Raw genomic sequence first — 22,688 nt, forward strand, 5'->3', positions numbered from 1 at the left:
GCAGGGGTTGGAGGCAGATTCTGGAACACGCCACAACCCTGATTGGTTGACGATAGAGTCATACGTCTTGACTCTTCCTCAGAAATGTTGGTTACAGAAAGTATAAGAAATTGTCTAAGAAATTGTTTTCAAACTTTTTAAACTTTTAAAATTGTTAAAGGTACATTAGGTACGATTTTGTTTGGTCAACATTTTATTTTTATTTTCTGTCCACTTTAACAGTTAAAGTCGTGCAAGCTAATGAGGCCCTTGTTTAGGAACACTGACAGCTCAGTGCCAGTGGAATGTCAACTTCTGATTATTGAAGCAGCCCGCTACTTTCCAGCCAATTATGATCCAGCAATCCTGTTCCAGGCAATCGCCTTTGGCAAGGTGGGCCTCCCTCCGTATCTTATTTTCTGAAACCATTGTCAATCAAATTTGAGCTGGAGGAAAGCACAGAAGTTCAGACAAATATTGGGGGTGTTGTTTCTCGTATTTGAATTTGGGATATAAGGTTAAGGCCGCCAATGCTGGAGCCAAGCAATAAGCAAACTCATTTTAATATTAAAATTGGAGAAAAGAAACTCAAATAATTTGAAAATTAGAGAAAATATTGCACCCCCTGCACCAGTTTCACAATATACCCAAAGTATGTCTGAAAGATTAAAAGATAATTGATAACCAGTGGTCTATGTATGCTGCATGCATGATAATGGCCATTAGCTTATTTTTTGCAGGTGCTAACAGGCACTAACCGTTGCTAACAGGAGCTAGCATACACTAAGAGGTGCTAGTGGGCGATGTCAGACACTAACTTGTGCTACCATTTTGCAGGTGCTAGCAGGCGCTAACCGTCGCTAACAGGTGCTAGCACACACAAAAAATTCCTAGCGGGCGCTAGATGCTCAAAGGCGCTAGCTGCAGTCCCAGTACATAAGCAATGGGAAATCACAGAGCCTGGGGGTCAGTACACACACTCCGGTGGCTCGGATCAAACAAATCTCTCTGGACATGTCTTCCTGTCTGGGAAACATTCCCAGAGCTGTGGGGCTGCAAGGGACACATTTTAGGGTGGGACCAGGCATCACATGACATGGAATCACCCTCCTCAAGGCCTGGAAAAATCCCAGCAGGCACTTGTTTGGGCACAGCACAGCAAGGAGGTTGGAGAGCGACTTGCATAATAAAAAATATTAATGATGATTATCTGCAGAGGGGTTGCTTGGAGATGATGCAACATGACGTCTGTTGCACATACATGAGGCTGGGTTGTTTACCCCTATGTTGGTACTTACTGTATTTCAAAAAAGCATACACACACACCACACAAATACACACACCGGTACACGTAGAACCAGGATCAAGGTCAAAGAACTGAAGACACGACACAGACAACTATTAACTAATAGTCTGTCAGCATGTTACAGTACAGCTTTGTGCCCGACCCTTGACCCTTATACACATTCAGCCTACCTTCCTACTGCAAGTGGCCTCCTGCTTATACAACCTATTAACAACCCCTGGTTGTCAGCCCTGGCTCACCCTTTCCCTACCGTAAACCTCGATACAACCTACAAAGCATAAAACCTGTCTCCCATTTACTTCATGTAACCTATTTGCAACCCACGCTCCACCTGGGCCCCTCCCTGTCGCCCCCTCCAGGAGAGATGGAGGAACTGGAGGCGATGTGGCTGACGGGCATCTGTCACAACGAGAAGAACGAGGTCATGTCCTCCCAGCTGGACGTGGACAACATGGCGGGCGTCTTCTACATGCTGGGCGCCGCCATGGCGCTCTCACTCATCACCTTCATCTGTGAGCACCTGTTTTACTGGCAGCTGCGCTTCTGCTTCATGGGTGTGTGCTCGGGCAAGCCTGGCTTCACCTTCTCCATCAGCAGGGTGAGTCTGGGGGGACGGAGGGAGAGAGGGAGAGAGGGAGAGAGGGAGGGAGGGATGGATGGGTGGATGGATGGGACGAGTGTATGTCTGTATGGATGTATGGATGTATGGATGTGCGGATATAAGGACGGATTGGACAAGGGAGTGAGAGAGTATGGAATATGGATGGTGGGAGAGATGGGAAGGAGAGGACAAGGATGCTGTGCTTCACTTTCACCATATTTGTACTGTTTTAACATTCCTCACTCTTGTGTGAGGCACGTAGCACATCAAGCCCTGGCTAAGAGACGTTGTCCATGTGAACAAACAGCAGCGAGCCAATGGGCCTTGCGAGTGTGCTCACTGAATACACAACGACCGTGCCAAGACACTTGAGAGAGAGAAAGCTAGGACACGTTGCTCAGCCTCCCACCTTAAACGGTAGCTTTAAGGTTGTGCTGGTGAGGGAAGGTTCTGGAAAGCGACCTTGCCTTAGTCTGGTTGAGTTGGTGATGGCTCTGGGGTTGCTTATGTGGGTCAGTCACCATGCTCCTGTTATGCTAAGGAAGGAGGCTGCTGTTGTTGTTGTTGACGCGCGGGAGAAACAGTCGCTTGAAGAGAACATTTCATTTGCATAATTTTACCTTTTAGGAGGGGGTTGAGGAGGACGGGTGGGTGGGTTGAGAGGACGGTGGGGGGAGGGAGGCAGAGAGGGGGGGGCGGATTTTGTTGTTATTGTGCGCAAATGAGCTCAATTATCATTCATTTGCAAAATGCCGGCGAATGTTTACCTGGCAGTTATGAAGACTAAAGACACCCCTTAGTCATGAGATCCAAATGTGGGAACCTTTTTCTGAGGTAAACCTTCAACCCCCAAAGAGGAACCAGGGGCATTGTTAGACACAGCATTGTAAGATGCTGCACTTCTATAGGAACTCCCCTTGCTTAACCCACTATACAACAGTTCAGGGACACAAGTTTGATATCAGCTTTGGCAGGGACATCAATAGTTAATGTGGGCGCACACATTTTTTTTTTATTCATTTGAGTGCAAATACTGTTTTTTTTTAGCTTCATGTAATATTGTTTTTATGTTTTATTCAAAATAAGATGATCGGTAAGCCTATCATTTACAAACTTTCTTTAGTTTTGTAATGTTTTCTTAGCCTACCTCAATTCTGACTTGTGTGCCGAGTCCGACACCTGGACTGGCTGCAGTGTCTATTTGGCAAGCTCAGAGGAGTGCGCAGACATGGAATTCTGCGTGAATCGGTTTGTGTTTTTGGTTAAACTGCTTTGATTTAACAAGCGTTGATTGGAATACTGTGTAGATTTTTTTCCGGGATAATCAAATCTAAATTAAATGTAATTGTTAAAACTCTGGGGGGTCTGAAGACGCCCCTGGGTGGAACGTTCTTACAGAGTTATTTATTTACTTCTTTTTCTAAACAAAGAGTTCTCTCCTAGTGAACAGTGCGTCCCCAACCTCTTTTGGGAACTAGTGACAGTTTTTCTTGCGCAACACATCAGGAGTTTAAACACAAACGACACCAAGATTTAACGCAAAACAGAGTCGCATGGGCATTCAAACTCATTATTCATCAGCTCCGCATACACATTATTTCATTTGATTTGTCAATTGCATTACGGCTTGCATTTGACCTCCCTGAACACTTTTTGAAGTCTGCCGTGGTTATTATCTCCCCCGGCAGTAGATCTCCAACACTCTGTTACAGATCAACATGGCTGATTTAACACTCAACTTGAGATGGGATGTGAGAAAGCATCTGAGATAGTGCAAGGCTCGGGCAAATCCCATTTAAGGGGGGGGGGGGGGGAAGAGGGAGGGAGGGAGGTAGGGAGGGAGAAAATAACTTGTATTAATGGTAGTAAAAGGAGGCCCTGGATGCACCTCCTTTATAGCAATACGTTTTGGAGACAGACAGCAAGAGAGGGAGAGAGGGAGAGGGAGAGGGAGAGGGAGAGGGAGAGGGAGAGGGAGAGGGAGAGGGAGAGGGAGAGGGAGAGGGAGAGGGAGAGGGAGAGGGAGAGGGAGGGAGGGAGGGAGAAATACTGAGAAGGGTTATAGAGAAAAGGATAGGCTGGGCAATAAGATTGAATGATAATATATGGAAAGAGAAAAAGAGATCAAGCAGAAAGTGACTGAAAGATTAAACACGGAGGAGGGTAGGTACAAAAAAAAAGACAAATACCCAAAAAGCTTGTGCTGGTAACCTATGTTCTGGTACATTCTGTAGTCATTTGAACTGCAGACATGGAGAGATAACAACAGGCAATCCCCACTAGGGACCCTGCTTCCTACAGCAAAGTGACCAGGAGGCAAAAACAGATAAAATCAGACATGGGGAAAAAACACTTGACAATTCATGAATGTGGGCTGAGGACAGACACAGACCGAGAGACCAGACACAGAGAGAGAGAGAGAGAGAGAGAGAGAGAGACCGAGAGAGAGAGACCGAGAGAAAGACGGAGGGTGACTAAGAGACAGGGGGAAGAAATGTTTTTTGACGTGACACCTTTAAAGTACGATGACGCATACGCTGGCTGGCAGGCCGTTCACCCTTGACCTTTACATCTTTTCGGGGTCCTGAAGAGCTGTTTTCTCCTTGCCCTGGTTTCCGCCCTCATTGACTTTCCTGGCAAAGTGTTAACTACGGCCCGAGCAAAATTTAAACCTGACCTAGTCACGAAAACACTTTAATTAAAATATGATGCCGGCAGTAATTTAACAGTGTAGAATCAGCTGTTATTGTTCAATTCCTTGTCTCAAAGCAATAGGAGAGACAGAGAGAGAGAAATACAAACGCGATGGAGACCCTGTGGTGCTGTCAGCTGAATATAAATGACATTGATCAGAGTTATTGATCGCTGGTCAAAACCACAGGCTCACTGTGCACCTGTCGTTATCAATCACAGCTTTGATCTGCCCCCCAACACCAAATGTGAGAGGGATGTGTGTGTGTGTTTTGTGTGTGTCTGTGTGTTCCCGGGAGACAAGGCACTTATGAACTCAACCCCTATTACTGTTTAATAGTGTGTAAACAAGAGGTTGGTCGGACCCAAACACTGCTATCCATTAACCCCTCTCTCTCTCTCTCTTCTCTTTCTGTCTTTCTCTCACCCATTCTCTCTTCTTCTCCCTCTCCCTAACTCGCAAACACAATCTCCCTCCTTCCATTCCTCTTCTTCATCTGTCTACTACTTTCTCCCCTTTTCTCTCCCTCTCTTTCCCCCTCCCCCCCTTTCCTTCCTCTCCTCTTCACCCATCCTCCCTCCGTTTTCTCCACTTCTCCCTCGCCCTCTCCGTCTCTCCTCCCTCCCCTCCCCTCTCCTCCCCCTCCCCGCCCCTGCCCTCCCCACACAGGGCATCTACAGCTGCATCCACGGGGTCCAGATCGAGGAGAACAAGTCGACCATGGACTCTCCCTCGGCCACCATGAACATGAACAACACACACTCCAACATCCTGCGCCTGCTCCGCACCGCCAAGGACATGACGGCCATCCCGGGGGTCAACGGCTCGCCGCTCACCGCCCTGGACTACGGCGGCCACCGGCCCGGGGAGTCGCAGGTCTACGACATCTCGGAGCACCGGCGGAGCCTGGCGGCGGGACACCCGGCGGACTGCAAGGCCCTGACGGCGCCGCCCTATCTGCAGGAGGACAACATGTTCAGTGACTACATCAGCGAGGTGGAGAGGACTTTTGGCAACTTGCCGCTGAAGGACAGCAACCTGTACCAGGACCACTACCTGCACCACCACCCGGGCTCTGGGTCGGGCCTGGCTCTGGGTATGTCCGGCCCGCCGCCGAACCGGCCGCGCAGCCTCGGCAGCGCGAGCTCACTGGAGGGGGGGATGTTTGAGTGCGACAGCTTAGGGGGAGGGGTTGCGCCCATCTTCACCACCCAACCCCGAGCCTCCCTGACGCACAGGAACACCAATAAGTTTGACCTGATCGCCGGACACGCCTCCTCCTCCTCCGGCGGCGGCGGTCAGGGCGGGGCGTTCAAGTCGAGCAACGTCTACGGGAGGTTCTCGTTCAAGGGCGGGGCGTCCAGCACGGGGTTCATAGGGGGGCATGACAGGTACTGCGGCGGGGGCGGCGGGGGCGGGGGCGGAGGCTCCGGGGGCGACGACGCCATGTCGGACATCTCCACGCACACCGTCACCTACGGCAACCTGGAGGGCAACGCCAAGCGGCGCAGGCAGTACCGGGACAGCCTGAAGAAGCGCCCGGCGTCGGCCAAATCCCGGCGGGAGCAGGACGACATGGAGATGGCCTCCCGGAGGCGGCCCCACCACCACACCGTCCACCACCACTTCCCCCACGGCCCCCTGGGACACCGCTCTGCCTCGCCGCCCCTCGAGCGAAAGAGAGGCGGGGGGAACTCTTCGCTGTACCCGTTCCGCCAGGAGAAAGAGAACCTGCGGGAGTTCTATGGCGAGCAGTTCCGTTCGAAGGAGGGCAAGGCCCCGTGGGAGCACATGGACCTGTCCGACGGGCCCACCGGCGGCGGCATTTGTAAAAACTTAGTGCCGGTGGAGGACTTCTTGAAAGGTAAAACCAAGAAGTCCGAGTGTAAAGGCGGCGTGGCGGTGGCAGGGGGGGGCGGGGGCTCGGGGGCGGGCCAGCAGGCGCACACCTGCTGGGAGAAGAGCGCGCCGGGGATGGGGGGAGGGGGCATCGCCGGGGGCGACTGGGAGTGCCGGAATTGCCACGGCGGCGGCGGCGGAGGAGGTGGAGGGGGGGGCGGGGGCAAGGCCACGGCTCACCACGGGGGCGGCGGCGGCGGTGGGGGGGGGGGGCAGTCGCCCGGGCTCGGCCACGTGCAAGCGCTGCGACTCGTGCAAGAAGCCGGGCAACCTGTACGACATCAGCGAGGATAGCCTCCTGTTTAGCCAGCTGGGGGGTAAGTGCGCCCACGAGGGCGGGGGCAAGGCTGCCGTGGCGCTGGGGGGCGGGGGCCAGACGCCGACTCAGGCGCAGCGCAGGAAGCCAGGGCCGGGGGGGCGGGTCCTGCGGAGGCAGCACTCCTACGACACGTTCGTGGACCTGCAGAGGGAGGGGGCCGGCCGCCGGGGCGGGGCCGGCGGAGGAGGAGGAGGCGGGGGGGGGAGGAGGGGGCGGAGGGCTCGGGGGGCAACTCCCCCCGCCCAGGAGCGTGAGCTTGAAAGACAAGGAGCGCTTCAAGGAGGGCGCGAGCCCCTACGCCCACGTGTTTGAGAGGTATGCCGGCTCGGAGAGGGAGCCCTCCTCCTCGGGCGTCGGCGGGGAGCGAGGGAAGGGAGGCTCCTCCTTCAGCCTGTTCCGCGGAGGTGAAGGTGGGTTGCACCGGCGCTCGGTGGGGGAGAGAGACACGAGGGACAGAGATAGAGGAATGATGGGAGGTGGCGGTGGGGGAGGAGGAGGAGGTGGAGGAGGTGGAGGAGGCAGAGGTGCCGGGACTTACTCCTTGTCTAAATCTCTCTACCCAGATAAGGTGAACCAGAACCCCTTCATCCCAAGCTTCGGGGACGACCAGTGTCTATTACACGGTGGAAAGCCGTACTACGTCAAAAAGCCCCAGGCCCAGCAACAACAACAACAGCAGCTACTCAACAACAGCCGAGGAGGAGGGGACTTCAGAGGCTCCATGGGGATGACCTCCTATTTGCCGGCGACGGCCACGGCGGGGGTATTGTCCAACGTGGCCCCCAGGTTCCCCAAGGAGCTGTGCTTGGCTGGGGTGGGGGGGCCCATGGGGAACCACCTGGGGGGGGGCTCTGGGAACAAGCTGCTGCCGGTAGGCAGGGACGGGGGGCTCAGCATGGTCCAGGGACAGAGAGCCTTCAACGGCTCCAGCAACGGTCACGTTTACGAGAAGCTCTCCAGCATTGAGTCTGACGTCTGAGTTGAGAGAGATAGAGAGAGAGAGAGAGAGAGTAATGGACAAAAGATGGGAAGGGCGGGGGGGAAGAGAGGAAAGAAGAGAGGACAAAAACGGTGGCATGGGATGACGGCTACGCCGGCTGAACGGAAGCCGAGAGACATTCTACTCAGTCTGCGACCTTCCACTCCCACTCGTACAGAGAGAAGTCAGACAATGGAGCGTCACGTCAGCGTACCAGGCCCTGCCTAAGGCCGGCCGAGCGTTATCCCAAGTTTTAGTGACGGGGTTTGGGGGCGGAGGGGGGAACTGGGGTGGGGGTTGGGGGGTGCTGCTACTTTTGCACTCAGAGACCGAGCAAGGTTGGCGCGGGGAACCTCCCCCTTGTCCGCCTCTCCTTCACGCCCATGTCATCTGTCCCCTCCCCTCTGTCATGACTCACACCAAAACAAACGCTCTTTTCCTTAGAAAACCGGGAAATACAATCACGAACGAAAAATCTAATACTTTCCTTTTTTTTCTTGAAGTAACAGGGTAAACTAATAATAATTGTATTGATAATGTTGACAATGATATTATTGAATATAATTACAATGTTTATGACGTTTCGTTGGGGCTCGGTTTTTCTTTTTCCTTCTGGATGGTTCACGTCGTTCTATAGTATTGTATTTAATGATATGCTAGCTTACCAATATTGCAGGAAATTAGTACTGTAGACAAATATGGAGAAAGAGGTGGGAGGTCCAGTACCACTGTTTTTTTTGTTCCTGTAATTTTGCGCACTTCTTAATTATTGATTCTCCATGTTTCAATTGTTTTCTTTTTCTGTTTTTTGGAGTGGTATGAAGTGTACGTGAAAGGCATGATTTGCTGGGTACATTTAGCGTACTCAACATTCAGTGTAATTGTGAAGGAGGTCCTTTTAGCACAGCAGTGTCATACTGATTTGCAGTTTTTATATGATTCTTAATTTGCCTGGCAGCATGGAGTGGGTCTCAGTTACTGTAATGGATGTGCCTTACTCCAAAGGATTACATGGAAAAACTCACTCCTATTGGTGGAGAGAGCTGTCAGTCCAACACTTACACCATTAACTATATTACTAGTTCATTCATAAAATGGTATCCTGCCCCTGGGTTGTTGTCCTTTGATGGAAAATCTGAGGGGAAAAAAAACGGATTCAAGGAGGTTTAGCGGTTCCACTAAGAGACTCTTCCTCACACTCACTACCACGGTACGGTTTGAAGAGTCCGATTATTTGATGATTATATTAAGAAATGGACCATTTCTCATTCCAGACATGTGGTCACGCTTACCAAAATCAACTGCCAGTTGTACATTTCTGATTTCTCTTGGCGTCAATTTAGCACTTCTAAATGTCAATCACCTTATATGCCTACGTGTTGCTTCGAAATGATTCAGGCGGGTATGGATTCAATTGGCCGTGACAGTTTATGCTGCGGAGACACTGCCATAATGGACTCTTGGAACACTGCCTCCTTCAGCAGGGAGGAACAGACTGCCGTGTTAATTATTTCATGATTACAACTAAGCTGACTCTGCCATCTCGCCAGTCCACATTGGCGGGAAACGAGCGTGTCCCAAGTGCTGTGGCTTTGCGAAAGACAAAACAAAACTCAATTTGATCCAATTTGTTCAGAAATGTACCTGTATTTAAACCTGTAGAGTCGCCGTCCAAACTTCACCTAATTCAAACATGTTAGCTTTTGGCTGGTAAATGTGTTGTCATTTTTTTTACATTTGTAGTTATCTTTAAAGGGCAAATATCATGTAGTAATCGCTGGCATGGAACTGGATAGCGTGACAGAGACTGGGGAGGTGTCCTGAACTAATCACTATTTGCTTCAGTGTGCTTTCTTTGTCTTAGTCCTTGTAAATAGCAGAACATACTCTCTATGTACAGTCTACACAGACAGTCAGGATTGTATAACCCTTTGTAACTTTCCACAACTCACCACACACTCAATACAAAGAGAGCGAAGCAATTTACTGGCTTGTTCCATAGCGCATAATAGCATATTGAAAATGTCAAAAGAAGTGGACCTTGGTTCAAGCACTTCACAAGGGTACCATTTTAGAACGAGTATGTGTGAGACTAGAAGTGCCAGTTGAAGAATTGAATAGATTCGTTTGAACATTGAGTAAAGTAGATGTTGCTTCATCCATGGTGGATTGTGGGAAGCCTAGGCCTACAATTCTCGAAGAAAAGTGTTTATGTTGTTGACCTAGAATACTCCCTCAATGCCATAAATCCTATACAGGCAAGTGGGTTGTTCCCCATTTAGAAGACGCTCTTATCCAGAGCGACTTACAGTAAGTACAGGGACATTCCCCCCAAGGCAAGTAGGGTGAAGTGCCTTGCCCAAGGACATAACATCATTTTGGCACGTTCGGGAATCGATCCGGCAACTTTCTGATTATTAGCCCGATTCCTTAACCGCTCAGCCACCTGACACCCTGTTCCCCAGTTATATTTATATATTGCCTTTGGCATTGACTCTGGGTGTCAAACCTCAATACCACAAATGATCACAGACAGCTATTCAGGTCATAGTTGAACTCTCATCACCCTTCCGTTATCTTTATATTGTACAATTCAGGATGCCCCTCCGCCATTTTGCTTCACTCACTATTTGGAGCCAGTCATCACTGCACGAGTACTTTGTGTTGCCGAAACCGAATTTCACAATTCAAAAAACACAATCAATCTTGACTTGATTTATTTGCCGATGGAATCACTTGTACATCCCAATCGTAACTCTGGAAACCATTTTCCTTCCTTTTATCAACTGCCAAGTGAGTGTGTATGATATCGAGAGTTGTTGTAAGAGTGTTTGTAAGGACTTGCATGTAATTCTTGGATTTATTTTGCGCTCTCTTCTGCTTTCACTCCTTTATTCCAGAAGCGGATGTTTGTGAACATTTGAAATGATCCATATCATTGATCTGGATCCATGTAATAGGTGTGTGTGTGTGTGTGTGTTTGTCTTGTATGAGAAGACAGCTGCCATTTCATTGCTTCACATATTGATTACATTTGAAAATGTCCAAATGTATCAAACTGAATTTTAACTATGAGGATAGGTATCAGTGTAGTTGGATTTTTTTTCTTTTTCGTTTTAGGTTCTTCTTGGTATTTTGTGTCAATGGCAGTGAATGAGCTGGAGTAGTGCTTTTTGACTCTGCTAAAGGGATACACCTTTTCTTTATTTAAACTGCTTGTTGATATTTCCCTTACCTTTGAAACGTGTGTCATTATTTTTCTGTTGTATGTGCCTGAATACATACACTTGATTACCTCTGTGTGTGTGCGTACTTGTGCGTGTGTGTCTGTGCGCGTGCGTGCGTAGACACTATGCGTGTGCGAGTGTGTGAAAGTGGGAGACATACAGTAAAGGTTTACTGATATGTGTTATAACACTGTATGTAAATAATCTATCTCCCACTCTCAGACTTTTAATAAGTGTTCACATGGCTGACACAAGGAACATTTTCGAGACATTTTTGATTTGGTGGTCCCCAAGCTAAATGTGTTTTTATGAGTCCTACTAAGTCAAGATACAATGTTGGCAATCCTTTATTGTGCTCACAGAGTGCAAAATTACAGAATAAGATAGCAAGTTGCTGTTGTTTTCTTTTTTTCCCAGATTTGGGTCAAAGACCATTTTAGGACTTTTGTCACAGCAAAATGTAATACTCCATGACTATTTTAATTTTCCTACAGCAAGCACAACATTACATTTATGTACTGTGTTTTTAGCAGTTATTATTTTTCTTCTTTGGCAACCTACTCTTTTATGTGTTCCCAAGAGAAAAGTGTAACACAATTATCTCAAGAACTGTACAGATTGTGAAAATGTATATATGACAAAAGATTTAAAAATCACTCTCATTTTTGTATTGAAGGAAATTACATGTGTGAAGAGATTAATCCAAATTTGATTAAATATTTAATAATATTTAAAATGAGGATGATTAAACACGATCAATGTGAAAATAAGTGCTAAGAAATATTATTCTTCTGTCTCTTTGTACAATACAAAGTGTTGAGTATTAATAAAAAAGGAGAAATCTCATCTGTGTCAAGTTACGTGTCTTTTCATACACCTGTTTAGGATTTGTCATGTTGCAAACATAATAATATGCTATATATACAATTACTCTATATAGCTATACTGTATATATATAAGGCCTATGTTCACAGTACATATACATATATCATTTATGTTGTTTTCACATGCCTGTACATTCATCTGATTTCGTATATGTCATTGAAATGGACAGAATCCCTCTTTCGTTCTTCGGTTCGCTCCTTGTCGGTGTCAGGAAGGACACCGGTCAATCTCGCTGTCCTTCCTGTCCCACTTCACCTCTCACCTCGCTGTCCTTCCTGTCCCACTTCACCTCTCACCTCGCTGTCCTTCCTGTCCCACTTCACCTCTCACCTCGCTGTCCTTCCTGTCCCACTTCACCTCTCACCTCGCTGTCCTTCCTGTCCCACTTCACCTCTCACCTCGCTGTCCTTCCTGTCCCACTTCACCTCTCACCTCGCTGTCCTTCCTGTCCCACTTCACCTCTCACCTCGCTGTCCTTCCTGTCCCACTTCACCTCTCACCTCGATGTCCTTCCTGTCCCACTTCACCTCTCACCTCGCTGTCCTTCCTGTCCCACTTCACCTCTCATCTCGCTGTCCTTCCTGTACCACTTCACCTCTCACCTCGCTGTCCTTCCTGTCCCACTTCACCTCTCACCTCGCTGTCCTTCCTGTCCCACTTCACCTCTCACCTCGCTGTCCTTCCTGTCCCACTTCACCTCTCACCTTGTCTACTCAGATCCCTCCGTGTCTGTCGTCCCGAGGTTACACCAAGATGGAGAGGGGCTGTTGCAGGGCGGTGAGAGTGGGATGATGACAGTGGGATGATGACAGTGGGATGATGACAGTGGGAAACAGCACAGGGAGAACGAGTGGCTGGACCAAACGCTACAAAGTGTATGGGGGACTAGACATGAAATACAGCAAGTCTCTTACACACAAATGTATGCACACACACACACACGTGCACACACACACTTTTCTTCTGGAAACCCTGTCCAACAACAGAGGTTATTTAAAGACCCCAGCTGTCCAAATAACTCTGTGGGCTTTCGGGAGAATTAAACATGTTGGCCATCCTTGATGTCGTTATGACATCAAGTGATAAACGAGATATCTGAGGGCTGAGAGAGACGGCGCAGCAAAAGCTGGATCATCTTCCTCTTCGAAACATCTAATCTTTTAATCACTTCCATCCCCCTTTTTCGCCCCCTCTTTTACACTTGCTATAAACTGTCCACCTGTCTCCCGCACGCTCTCTCAGTTTTAGCGCTCGTTCTCTCTTCCACCTCTCTCTCCCCCCGCCTGTGCCGGTCTCTCTCGTTCTGTCTTTTCCCCCTCTCTCATCCACCATCTCTCTCCATTTCCGCCTCCTGCTCACTCTCCACACCAAACCAACAATCCCTGGATGCATTGCAACACATGTAACTACTTCTTGACAATTAACCGTTACCTAGCAACTGGCTCTTTTTCCCGAGCCAGAGAGAGAGAGAGAGAGAGAGAGAGAGAGAGAGAGAGAGAGAGAGAGAGAGCGAGAGAGAGAGAGAGAGAGAGAGAGAGAGAGAGAGAGAGAGAGAGAGTTGGAAAGGGTGGGGGGGTACCGTGCCTCACTGTCTTCCTGCATTGGACACAACAATGAATCAACATGGAAAGAACAGAAAGAAACAGCAGAGCTGAACGCCCACACATACTGGTAGAGAGAGAGAGAGAGAGAGAGAGAGAGAGAGAGAGAGGGGGGGGGGGGGGGAGGGGGTGGAATGCAGATTAGAAAAAAGGGATGAAAGACTGAGAATAGAATGTGGAAGGAAGGATAAAGGAGGACTAACAAAGCCAAATGTTCAACGAAGAAAAGGCAGAGGCAAGTGGGAAACGGAGGGAGACTGGAGAAAGAGAGGGAACATTCTCTTCTGCGGCGCTGGCGGATGACAAGTGGAGTCGTGGAAGAGGAACGGAGAGATGGAGGAGAACTGGTTGCTGTAGAAACACTTGGCAAAGTTTTAATGAGGGCGCAAAGTTCAATCCCATGCCCACAATACACGCGTGCACACATGCATTCGCCATGAGCGCACACACACACACACACACGCACACACACAATAAGTAATAACGTTTGTAAATAATAGACCACCTGCTCTCCTTATGGGAGCCATCATGAGTTGAATGAACTGAAAACAAAGATCAACTCCAAATCCCATCTCACATATCAACCTTCAAGGCTAACCTCACACACAGTTCGGACAGAATGTGAAACACTGACACCGGGTGGATGAAACATGCCAGCTTCTATACATCCAGGTTTGTGTGTGCATGTTTGACATATATTTACATGTATGTATATATATACATAATTTTTTGTGCTTGAATATTTATAAATATACATGTATGATTATGTATACAGTTGATGTGTATATATACAGTATACCTTTGTGTGTGGAGTGTGTTTTGTATTTGCGTGTATGGTGAAACTGTAGAGTGTGTGTGTATGTATTACACAATATCCGCCCGTGCACGAGTTACTGTTTCTGCTACCCATGTAAAGGGAGTTAATAATAAGCCAACCAATCAGGATCTTATAAGATAACGTATAATGTATTTATTTGCTCTGCATCTGTGTCTTCCCATTGGCTGAAATGACACATTACCTTAGGTCATCACCCTAATGAACACACCTCCGGATGTATAAAGACAAGTATTAACCAGTAGCACATGGTATAGAGGAATGACGTACATTTTACAACAATTCTATACAATCTATATGAAAATGTATACTTATAATATTTGCAGGATCAGTTTCGTTTGTATTCCATTGCCCTCTCTCTCTCTCTATCTCTGTCTCTCTCTTTCTCTCTCTCATTCTCAATCTCTCTCTTGCCCTCCCTTCCTTTCTCTCTCTCAATCTTTTGCACCCCACACACACAAACTTTAAATCCATTCTCAACTGTGACACTCCCATCCAGTGACCATCCCTCTGTCTCTCTTTCCCTCTCTCTACCTCTCACTCTGGATCACTCTCACCCCTCCGTTGTTGTATACCTTCACCCTCCTCCTCCTCACCACCCTTGTACCCCTCAAAGGCCCGACCCCCCTCCCGGCATGTCTGGGGGGGTACCTTGCCAGACTCGCTGCCCCCCCTCGCATGCTCAGAGGCGCCGAGGCCCTGCCGCCCCCTCCCTCCTCCCCCTCGTCCCGGTAGCCGTGGCGACGGAGGAACGGTTCCAGAGTTGCTAGGCGATGGGTGAGCTCGGTGATGCGCCTGTGCAACAGGGAGACTTCTCGGAACAGGTCGTTGAGGGACTCGGACAGAGGGCGCACCCTGCAGGTCAGCGGAGAAAACAGCACTTTAGAATGAATAAGGCTGAGGACTAGCATTGAACTACTAAATGCCAACACTTCTTACTAGCATTCTTCATTTAATATTTACATATGTCAGCATGGAAAGTTGGCAAATTTGTCTCATTAGGTTTTCTGACAGCTAGCTGGCACACAGCTGTTGTTTCTAATCTCAAATTGTATTCGGTCATTTTGTTCTTGCAAGGATACTGTAAGGATACTTTTCTTCAATGGAACTTAACTGATTAAATAAAGGTTACATGGATTTTTATTTTCATTTTATTAAAGCTAGCTCACCCAGTACCCATTAAATCAACAGACAGACAATCAAAAAACAGACAAAATATTGTGTATCTGGGGTCCTCTGGATGAGGTCAGGCTCGTTTACCTATCTAGATAATAGAACTCTATTCATTATGTCAGCAAAAAAAAAGGAAGACTCCCTTTTCCAGCAATGTCAAAGTGGTTTCTAAAGAACACTGGCTCATCAGCCTAAATATAACTCAAATGTTCGCACGAAAGCATATGGTATCTTACAATCTCTATGAATCAGCTGAGTTTAGTAACCTTGAGGCAGACTGCGTCTCTCCATCGTGTGAAGATCAGGAGTCATTCTGTGTGGCTTACAGACTACTGATGTTTTGTCATGATACTTTGTACATTCATGGTAACTGTGGTGTTAAATCAAGGGAAAGGACAGGGCAGGTGATATAATAATACCACACCACTGGTAGACAAAGGATTAATGTGCTGAGGGTGATATTATGATGTACCTGGAGTAGTCAGGCAGAAGAGTACTGGGTTGGGAGTGTAAAAGGGTCTTGATCTCATGGAAGATCCGTTTGCCCCAAACATCCAGCACTCTGGTCACACTGCGAACTGAGGCCACATTCACACTATCGGCTGAAACCGCCCCACAAGCCGCCAAAAAACAACACAAGAAAGTCAGTCTATCCTACAGGTGTCCGCCATGTTGAATATCTCCACCTCATTTGTTCCCCGCAAATCTTTACCTCCTTCTCTGTAGTTCCAGTACCCATAATCCAGTTCATTCTCCTCGCCAACTGACAGCGCCACAGTTGCCATGGCAGCCACCAGCAGCAGTCTCGTCATCACAGTAGGAGGGGCCATGGTGAGAAGACACACTCCCTCCCAGAAAGATGGAATTATAAAAAATTAAGTGAGTTTAAAAGAACCAACAACAAAGTCTAGTATTACAGTGTAATGCAGGGGGGAGGGGAGGGGGAGCAGAGAGAGAGAGAGAGAGAGAGAGAGAGAGAGAGAGAGAGAGAGAGAGAGAGAGAGAGAGAGAGGGAGAGGGAGAGGGAGAGAGAGAAAGAGAGAGAGATAGAGAGAGAGAGAGAGAGAGAGAGAGAGAGAGAGAGAGAGAGAGAGAGAGAGAGAGAGAGAGAGATTTCTTTTTGTAGACTTGAAGAAAGAGTTGAAGAAACACAGCGCCGGTTTTTCCACGCAGGGCCGCCAACAGACTCTGAGGGGCTAGGAGAGCAGACAACATCTCAATGTGTGCACTCGCATGTTCACGTGTTTCTATCTCTGTGAATGAGTCAATGTTGGAACATTTTATTTGAAATGTTATCGTTATGTTCCCCCTCAAGTGGGACATAATAATCTCCAATTCAATATTCTCAATGCTACGTTCCTTTCTATCTTCCTTAGAATAAGAACTTTGGACTAGACTGAACTCGCAGCAACTGTTAGGAGAAGCACATGCACTTACCTATCAAATCAAGTTTGATCAGATTCCCCTTAAGATAAGAAGGGAAGGAGGAAAAGAAGTACAACAAAGCCGCAGGCTTCTTACAAAGTGTCTAAGATTGATCATTGAAGCAATACCGTGGCGAGACGATTATAGTCATTGCATTAAAAGACAGGGCCAAGACAAGTCTTATGACTGTCTAACTAAGCTAACTGGGTTAGCTATTTCAAGGCCAGGAAGAAAATGTATTTTGTGGAAGGAACAGTGAGACTTGTGTTTTTGGAAAGTGGTGTGATGGAAAAAGAATGACCCCCTGACCTAATCTCAAAGAGCTACAGACTAAAGCAGGATGGACTGAACCTTGATCCATTGTATTGGTTTCAAAAATATGTGTGGAGGGGGAAATGAGAGGAAAGGATGAAAGCCTGAGAGAAGAAGGGGATTGTATCCAGAAGGGAAATCTGGAAAACTGACAACAATTACAGAGGGGATTTTGGCTATCATAATCGTATGACTCACTTACAAGGTATTGAAAAAATACATAGAGATATAGCTCAACCTCGTGTTGTGATTGGAGTGAATTTAAGGGCTGAGGATAGGACAAATTAGGCACCTACGCTGTAGCCCCCTATCCCCACTGGACTTGAATCCCAACACATCTGGTCGAAATGAACAAAACAGACAAACAGGCCACACATGCACTTTTGAACTATTGCACAAGTCTTGTCAGACAACTTGAGTCTTGTTGCACTATCTATCCATTTCCGCAGTTCAATGAGGGAATATTAAACACATTCTCCGAAAAGCAAGACATTACGAGACACTATTCTAAAGTATAAAAGTGTAAGGTCTGAAAAAATAGCAACTTAAATTAGACTCACTTTTTAAACTGTATGAAGTAGCAGTAGTAGCCGTGTCTCCAAGCAGGACGAAATCAGTTTTTTTTCCTCTACAGTTTCTTGCAAGGATGACTTCTCTCCTTTTCTTCTTTCGTACTCTCCTGTAATGCCCTGGCCTCTTTGCGTCCTTATTTCTTCTCTCCTCTCTCTCCCCTTCTCTCTGCAGCTGTAATGCAATTAGGTAAAAAACGTGGTTGGGTAGTGTGGACCCACTTAGGAGCTGGTCTTTATTCGTGGGACTGTGAGAGAACTGTGGCAGCACACTATCTTTACGCCCCGCCACACCCCCCCTCCCTCTCTATTTCTCTCTCTCCTGCTATTTCTCTTTCTCTCAATCCCCTGTCTCTCTCTCTCTGTCCCTCTCTCTCTCTCTCTCTCTCTCTCTCTCTCTCTTTCTCTCTGTCATTCCCTTTCTCTCTTGTTATTTTTCTGTCCTTCTCTCTGATTCCCCATTTCCCCTCTCCCTCCCTCTCTATCCCAATTTCTCTTTCTCTGTCCCTCTCCCTCCCCTTCTTTCTCTCTCCCCATCTCTTTTTCTCTTGTGATTGCTCTCCCTCTTTCTCTCCCTCACCCCCACCTCACTACACTCTACATAGTTTCAGCTGCTTCCAGATGTGCGCCACTTCTTAAATTCATTTTCCTCTTTCTTTTTCCCCCCCTCCATCTCTTCCTGTCATTTCTCTCGCTCTCCTTCCCCCGAGTCTAACCATCTCAGCAGGAGCAGCAGATTTAGGCCAGGAACAGATACGGCTTCAGAGGTTCCGATGTTTACAAACGACCATGGTCAGTCTGTTTTGAGTAAACTCCACTTGAATTACGACACATTTCATTCCACGCTCGTGCCCATCATTTGAACTTTGCCCTCTTGGCTCTCGCTATCCACAACACGCACACTGACCAAAAACAGGTGAATTTCTGCCATATTGAGCTTTTAACTGTGCCAGGGAAAAGAATGCGGGAGATTGAGCTCAGGTCAAAAACGAAAAAAGGGTTGGGTGATGAAAACCGAGCTAATATATTTCTGTATTCCCTGGCATCCAGATGTTATTCCAGTTCTCTCTGTCTCTGTGTCTGTTTTTTTTGTGCAGAGGCTGCAGTGAGGTCAGAGTTGGCTCCTAAAGTTGCCAGTGAAAAGGGGGATCATAGGGAAAGCTATTGCAGATCAGGCAACCGCAGCTTAACTAGGCACGTCTTCCCCACATTGGCTGACAGCATGGGTGCAGTGAAGGAGTCACACATGCACCATGCCCACCTGGTTCATATTAACACAAGGGCAATTTGTCACCTCAAGTTTGAATTCCATTCTCTCTGGCTCTATTTCTCGCACGCTTTCTCCCTGTCTCTCTGTTTCTCTCTCCCCCCTGTCTGTCACTCACCTTCGCTCGGTCCCTTGCACTCCCTCTCTCTTTTGCAACTGACAAACAAGATTCAGGGACCTTAATCGTGGGTAGTCTCAGCAGGGAGACTACACTACTAGTATTATCAATGATCTGCCTTTCTCCGTCCACAGAATGACAATTGATGTAGGCGTTAAACTAGCAAAGGATTTATGGTCTCAGGGTTAAGGTTAGGGTTTTGGTTAAGCTTAGTACAGCGTTTAGGGTGAATTCCATAGAAGGTTGGATGCAAATAACTGTGTTGTTTAGTTAGACGGAATAAAATGCTGGTTGGGAATGTGCATTTACATTGTAGAAGCCAAAGTTATTTTCAATAGCATGCCTTTACACATTGTATATTTACTTATAGTTTTAAATAAAAAAGAATGATATAACATGTTCAATAATATACATATGATATACAATAATATACAATGATATGCATGTGATATAATATCACATGTACTGTAATTTCAAGTCAGACACAGTGACTTTGTAGGGTTCTCTGCATTGTGTTTGAACAGAGCACCACAAAGAGCATCTATGTGTTTTAGTGTGGTAATTGGAACTGGAATTTGTGCGCACAAGTAAAAACATTTCAAATTGAGATTAAAACACATCCACATGCATTAGTTTTGTGAACCTAGTAATTTTGGATTGAGTTCAAAAGTATTCCAACCCAAATACCCCAACCCTTCCCTTCAAATCCACACACAATGAGTGCAATAACAGATTGTGCGCTCAGGTAGGTAGGTAGACAGGCAAGTAGCCGGTCCAATCATTGCATTCCTCTGAGTGCTGTCCAATCATCAAAGGCAGGGTAGGCAATTGACAAGCATTAATTGTCATATTTGCTGAAATAAACTTCACATCTTGATAGAAACCAAGAAATCTATAGCATTGACTGTAAAATTGAATCAATACTATATCTGTGGGCATTGCAATGAGTCATACAGTGCTTGATTCTCAAGAAAAACTTTGGGAAGTTTACTGGTTGACTAACAGGAAGTTGATTTAGCAATTTTGTGTGTCAGTCCAACACCTACAACTCCAACACAAATTTATAAGTAAAGATTTTGGTGAAATCCTCAATTGCGCACACACAGCTGTGAACTGTCATTAGTTAGGAGCTTGGACTTTCGTCGCTTGAAATGTTTCTTTGGGTGGTTGGAGTTGTGTGGGTTCTGATGTGTTCTGGAAATCAGGTGCAAGGTAAGACACCTCATGAGAGTTGCTCACACATGTTTTAAATCCTGCAATGCTGAATTAAGTTTTCTTTTTTTTAGCTTTATTAAAAAGAGGTCTTAGGATGTCTGTAGGTCGTTACTATTCCTGAATAAATGTACAAAACAAAACTTCATTCAACACATTTATCCATTTACAGGTACACCTTTCATTTTCCATCCATATTAATCATTAAGCCACTATATTTTAATGTAGGCCAATTAGTACTTATGCATTTTAAATTGAGAATAAAACAGTGTCCTTTTGATGTCAAATAAGCCTTTCAGAAATAAATATTCACGATACATACAAGAAGTTACATTTGACTATTCTGTAAAAAAAAAGAAAAGGATTGAAACACTGTATATACACACTGTAAATGCTTCCACCCATTAATCTATACATAGAAACATAAAATACAATACACACATTTAGCTGTAATGCAGGGAGTCAGATGGCTGAGCGGTTAGGGAATCCGACTATTATTCAGAAGGTTGCCAGTTCGATTCCCGGACCTGCCAAATGACGTGTCCTTGGGCAAGGCACTTCACCCTACTAGCCTCGGGGGGAATGTCCCTGTACTTACTGTAAGTCGCTCTGGATAGGAGTGTCTGCTAAATGACTAAATGTAAATGCAACCAATTAATCAAGGCTATTATTCTTGTAAATAGAGACTGTCATCGTCATACAGCCGGTGGATTGGACGACCATCGAGCCAGGGCAGAACTTCCGCCTTGAAATCACTGTGACTGCGTCAGGTTGCACTGAAAGAGAGGTTGGGTTGTGCTTCAATCCTAGAGGAATACAAAGTTTCCAATTTTGGTTGACAGAAAATGAATCGGTGCACACAAGGAACTGGATGATTCCCTCAAAAGACTTCACTTATGGAGAATACTACTGCAAATACAGAAATATCAAAGGCTCCTGCCATGTCACCGCAAAAGGTGAGTGTGCAGAAGAAACTAGATACAATAGCCTACACGGGGAAGGGTTAGGGGGGGCCATGTTTATGATTGGCTGGTAGATGGCATTTAACTCTATAGTCTAACTCGAGACAATTTACAACTAGGCAGAATTCTTCCCTCAGTACACCTGCGCCATTAATTGTAGGCTATTTAGCGGGACAAGTTGACTTCTCAGCATGAGGAATGGTTGAAATGCGTGAAACTTCAGAGCTCTGTCATCACTGGATCACCCTTGGTAGGCTCTCAAATGTAGTTCCACAGTAGGCCTAATGTTCCTGTGCGTATTGGTTGCAATGAAACTGAAAGAACGTCTAAAAATAGGTAGTCTAAAATACCCTACTAAATCCAAGACTAATCACGCCCTGGTGTCAGTTTAGCCACCGACAAAAGGTCATCATCAGCTGCATCACAGGCACTGCACCATCTATAAGGAATCTGTATTGTGTGTGTCACCTACTTGATCAGATGCAGTGCCGGTCCTTCCTATAGGCAACATAGGCTGCCGCCTAGGGCGGCAGCAACTTGCCAAGTGCATCCATTTAAAATCAACCCTCCCGTTGTCCTTGAGTTGCAGAGGGCGCCAACTGCGGCACGTCACCTGTCTGTTGTGGTTGACCATTGGGGGTACTCGCCCCAGTTTGCACCCCGGGCAAGGGGTACTTGCGGTGTAGGCACCTTGCCTAGGGAACCAAATGCACTAGGGCAGGCACTGATCAGAGAATGCACTACATATAGTTGCAGGAATTTGAGTGTCTCACTAACCGCTTAGTAGCATACTGGAATAAGGTAGAAATGCTCATTTGAATTTCCCCTTTTGAGGCTTTAATCCAATCTTACAAGAGATCGGGCGTACACAGGGGCACAGGAGTTGCTGAAATATTTGGTGTTGATGGCTAGTCTTAGTCAAAACAGACTAGTTGGCTTGGAACATATTGCCTAGCCTACCAAAAAATGTGGTCAACAACAAATTGGAAAGGACAAAACCCCAATGAATTCCCCAATGACTTGACAAGTACTCAAAAGGACCATAAGGCATTACTGAGCATTTATTAGTCAAGTTGTACATGTTCCCTCTTAAAATGTTGAAAGAAATCCTGAAAAACAATGGAGCAATGATTAGGATCACAATAGAAATTAATCTAATGCAAATGTCTTGCCACAGATTTAAGACAGTTAACCACTCACCTCTGGTCTAGTGTCACCAGTACACCAAGAAAGGGTTATGGCCACGATGAGTTTTGAACTCCCCAGGGGTATAGTGCATTTGGGAGAAAACAAATTTTCTTCTGCGGTACTTGGAGCGGACATTTGA

The 22,688-nt window shown here is 46.7% G+C and overlaps 2 protein-coding genes across 3 annotated transcripts; one reads left to right on the forward strand and one right to left on the reverse strand.

Annotated features, from left to right (window-relative positions):
* The first annotated feature begins 1,649 nt into the window (after positions 1–1,649).
* Positions 1,650–7,775, forward strand: grin2bb (glutamate receptor, ionotropic, N-methyl D-aspartate 2B, genome duplicate b). The gene is given in 4 exon segments (XM_047044146.1): positions 1,650–1,883; positions 5,248–6,692; positions 6,694–6,974; positions 7,006–7,775. Coding segments are annotated over 4 exon segments (2,730 nt in total).
* Positions 7,776–14,435: 6,660 nt separating this feature from the next.
* On the reverse strand, positions 14,436–18,141 carry si:ch211-243a20.3 (uncharacterized protein LOC100151507 homolog). Of its 2 annotated transcripts, none has more exons than XM_047043970.1 (4): positions 17,794–18,141; positions 16,209–16,344; positions 15,969–16,098; positions 14,436–15,178 (listed from the first exon to the last, which is right to left on the reverse strand). In XM_047043970.1, exons 2-4 carry the CDS (start codon positions 16,324–16,326, stop codon positions 14,854–14,856), a joined length of 573 nt encoding a protein of 190 aa, XP_046899926.1. In that variant the 5' UTR covers positions 16,327–16,344; positions 17,794–18,141; the 3' UTR covers positions 14,436–14,853. The 2 variants fall into 2 exon arrangements, with proteins under 2 accessions (XP_046899926.1, XP_046899925.1); XM_047043969.1 differs by having other exon boundaries at positions 16,209–16,348; positions 17,794–18,140.
* Between the last annotated feature and the right edge of the window lie 4,547 nt (positions 18,142–22,688).

The sequence above is a fragment of the Hypomesus transpacificus genome, chromosome 21, assembly GCF_021917145.1.
Source record: "Hypomesus transpacificus isolate Combined female chromosome 21, fHypTra1, whole genome shotgun sequence".
NCBI lineage: Eukaryota > Metazoa > Chordata > Actinopteri > Osmeriformes > Osmeridae > Hypomesus > Hypomesus transpacificus.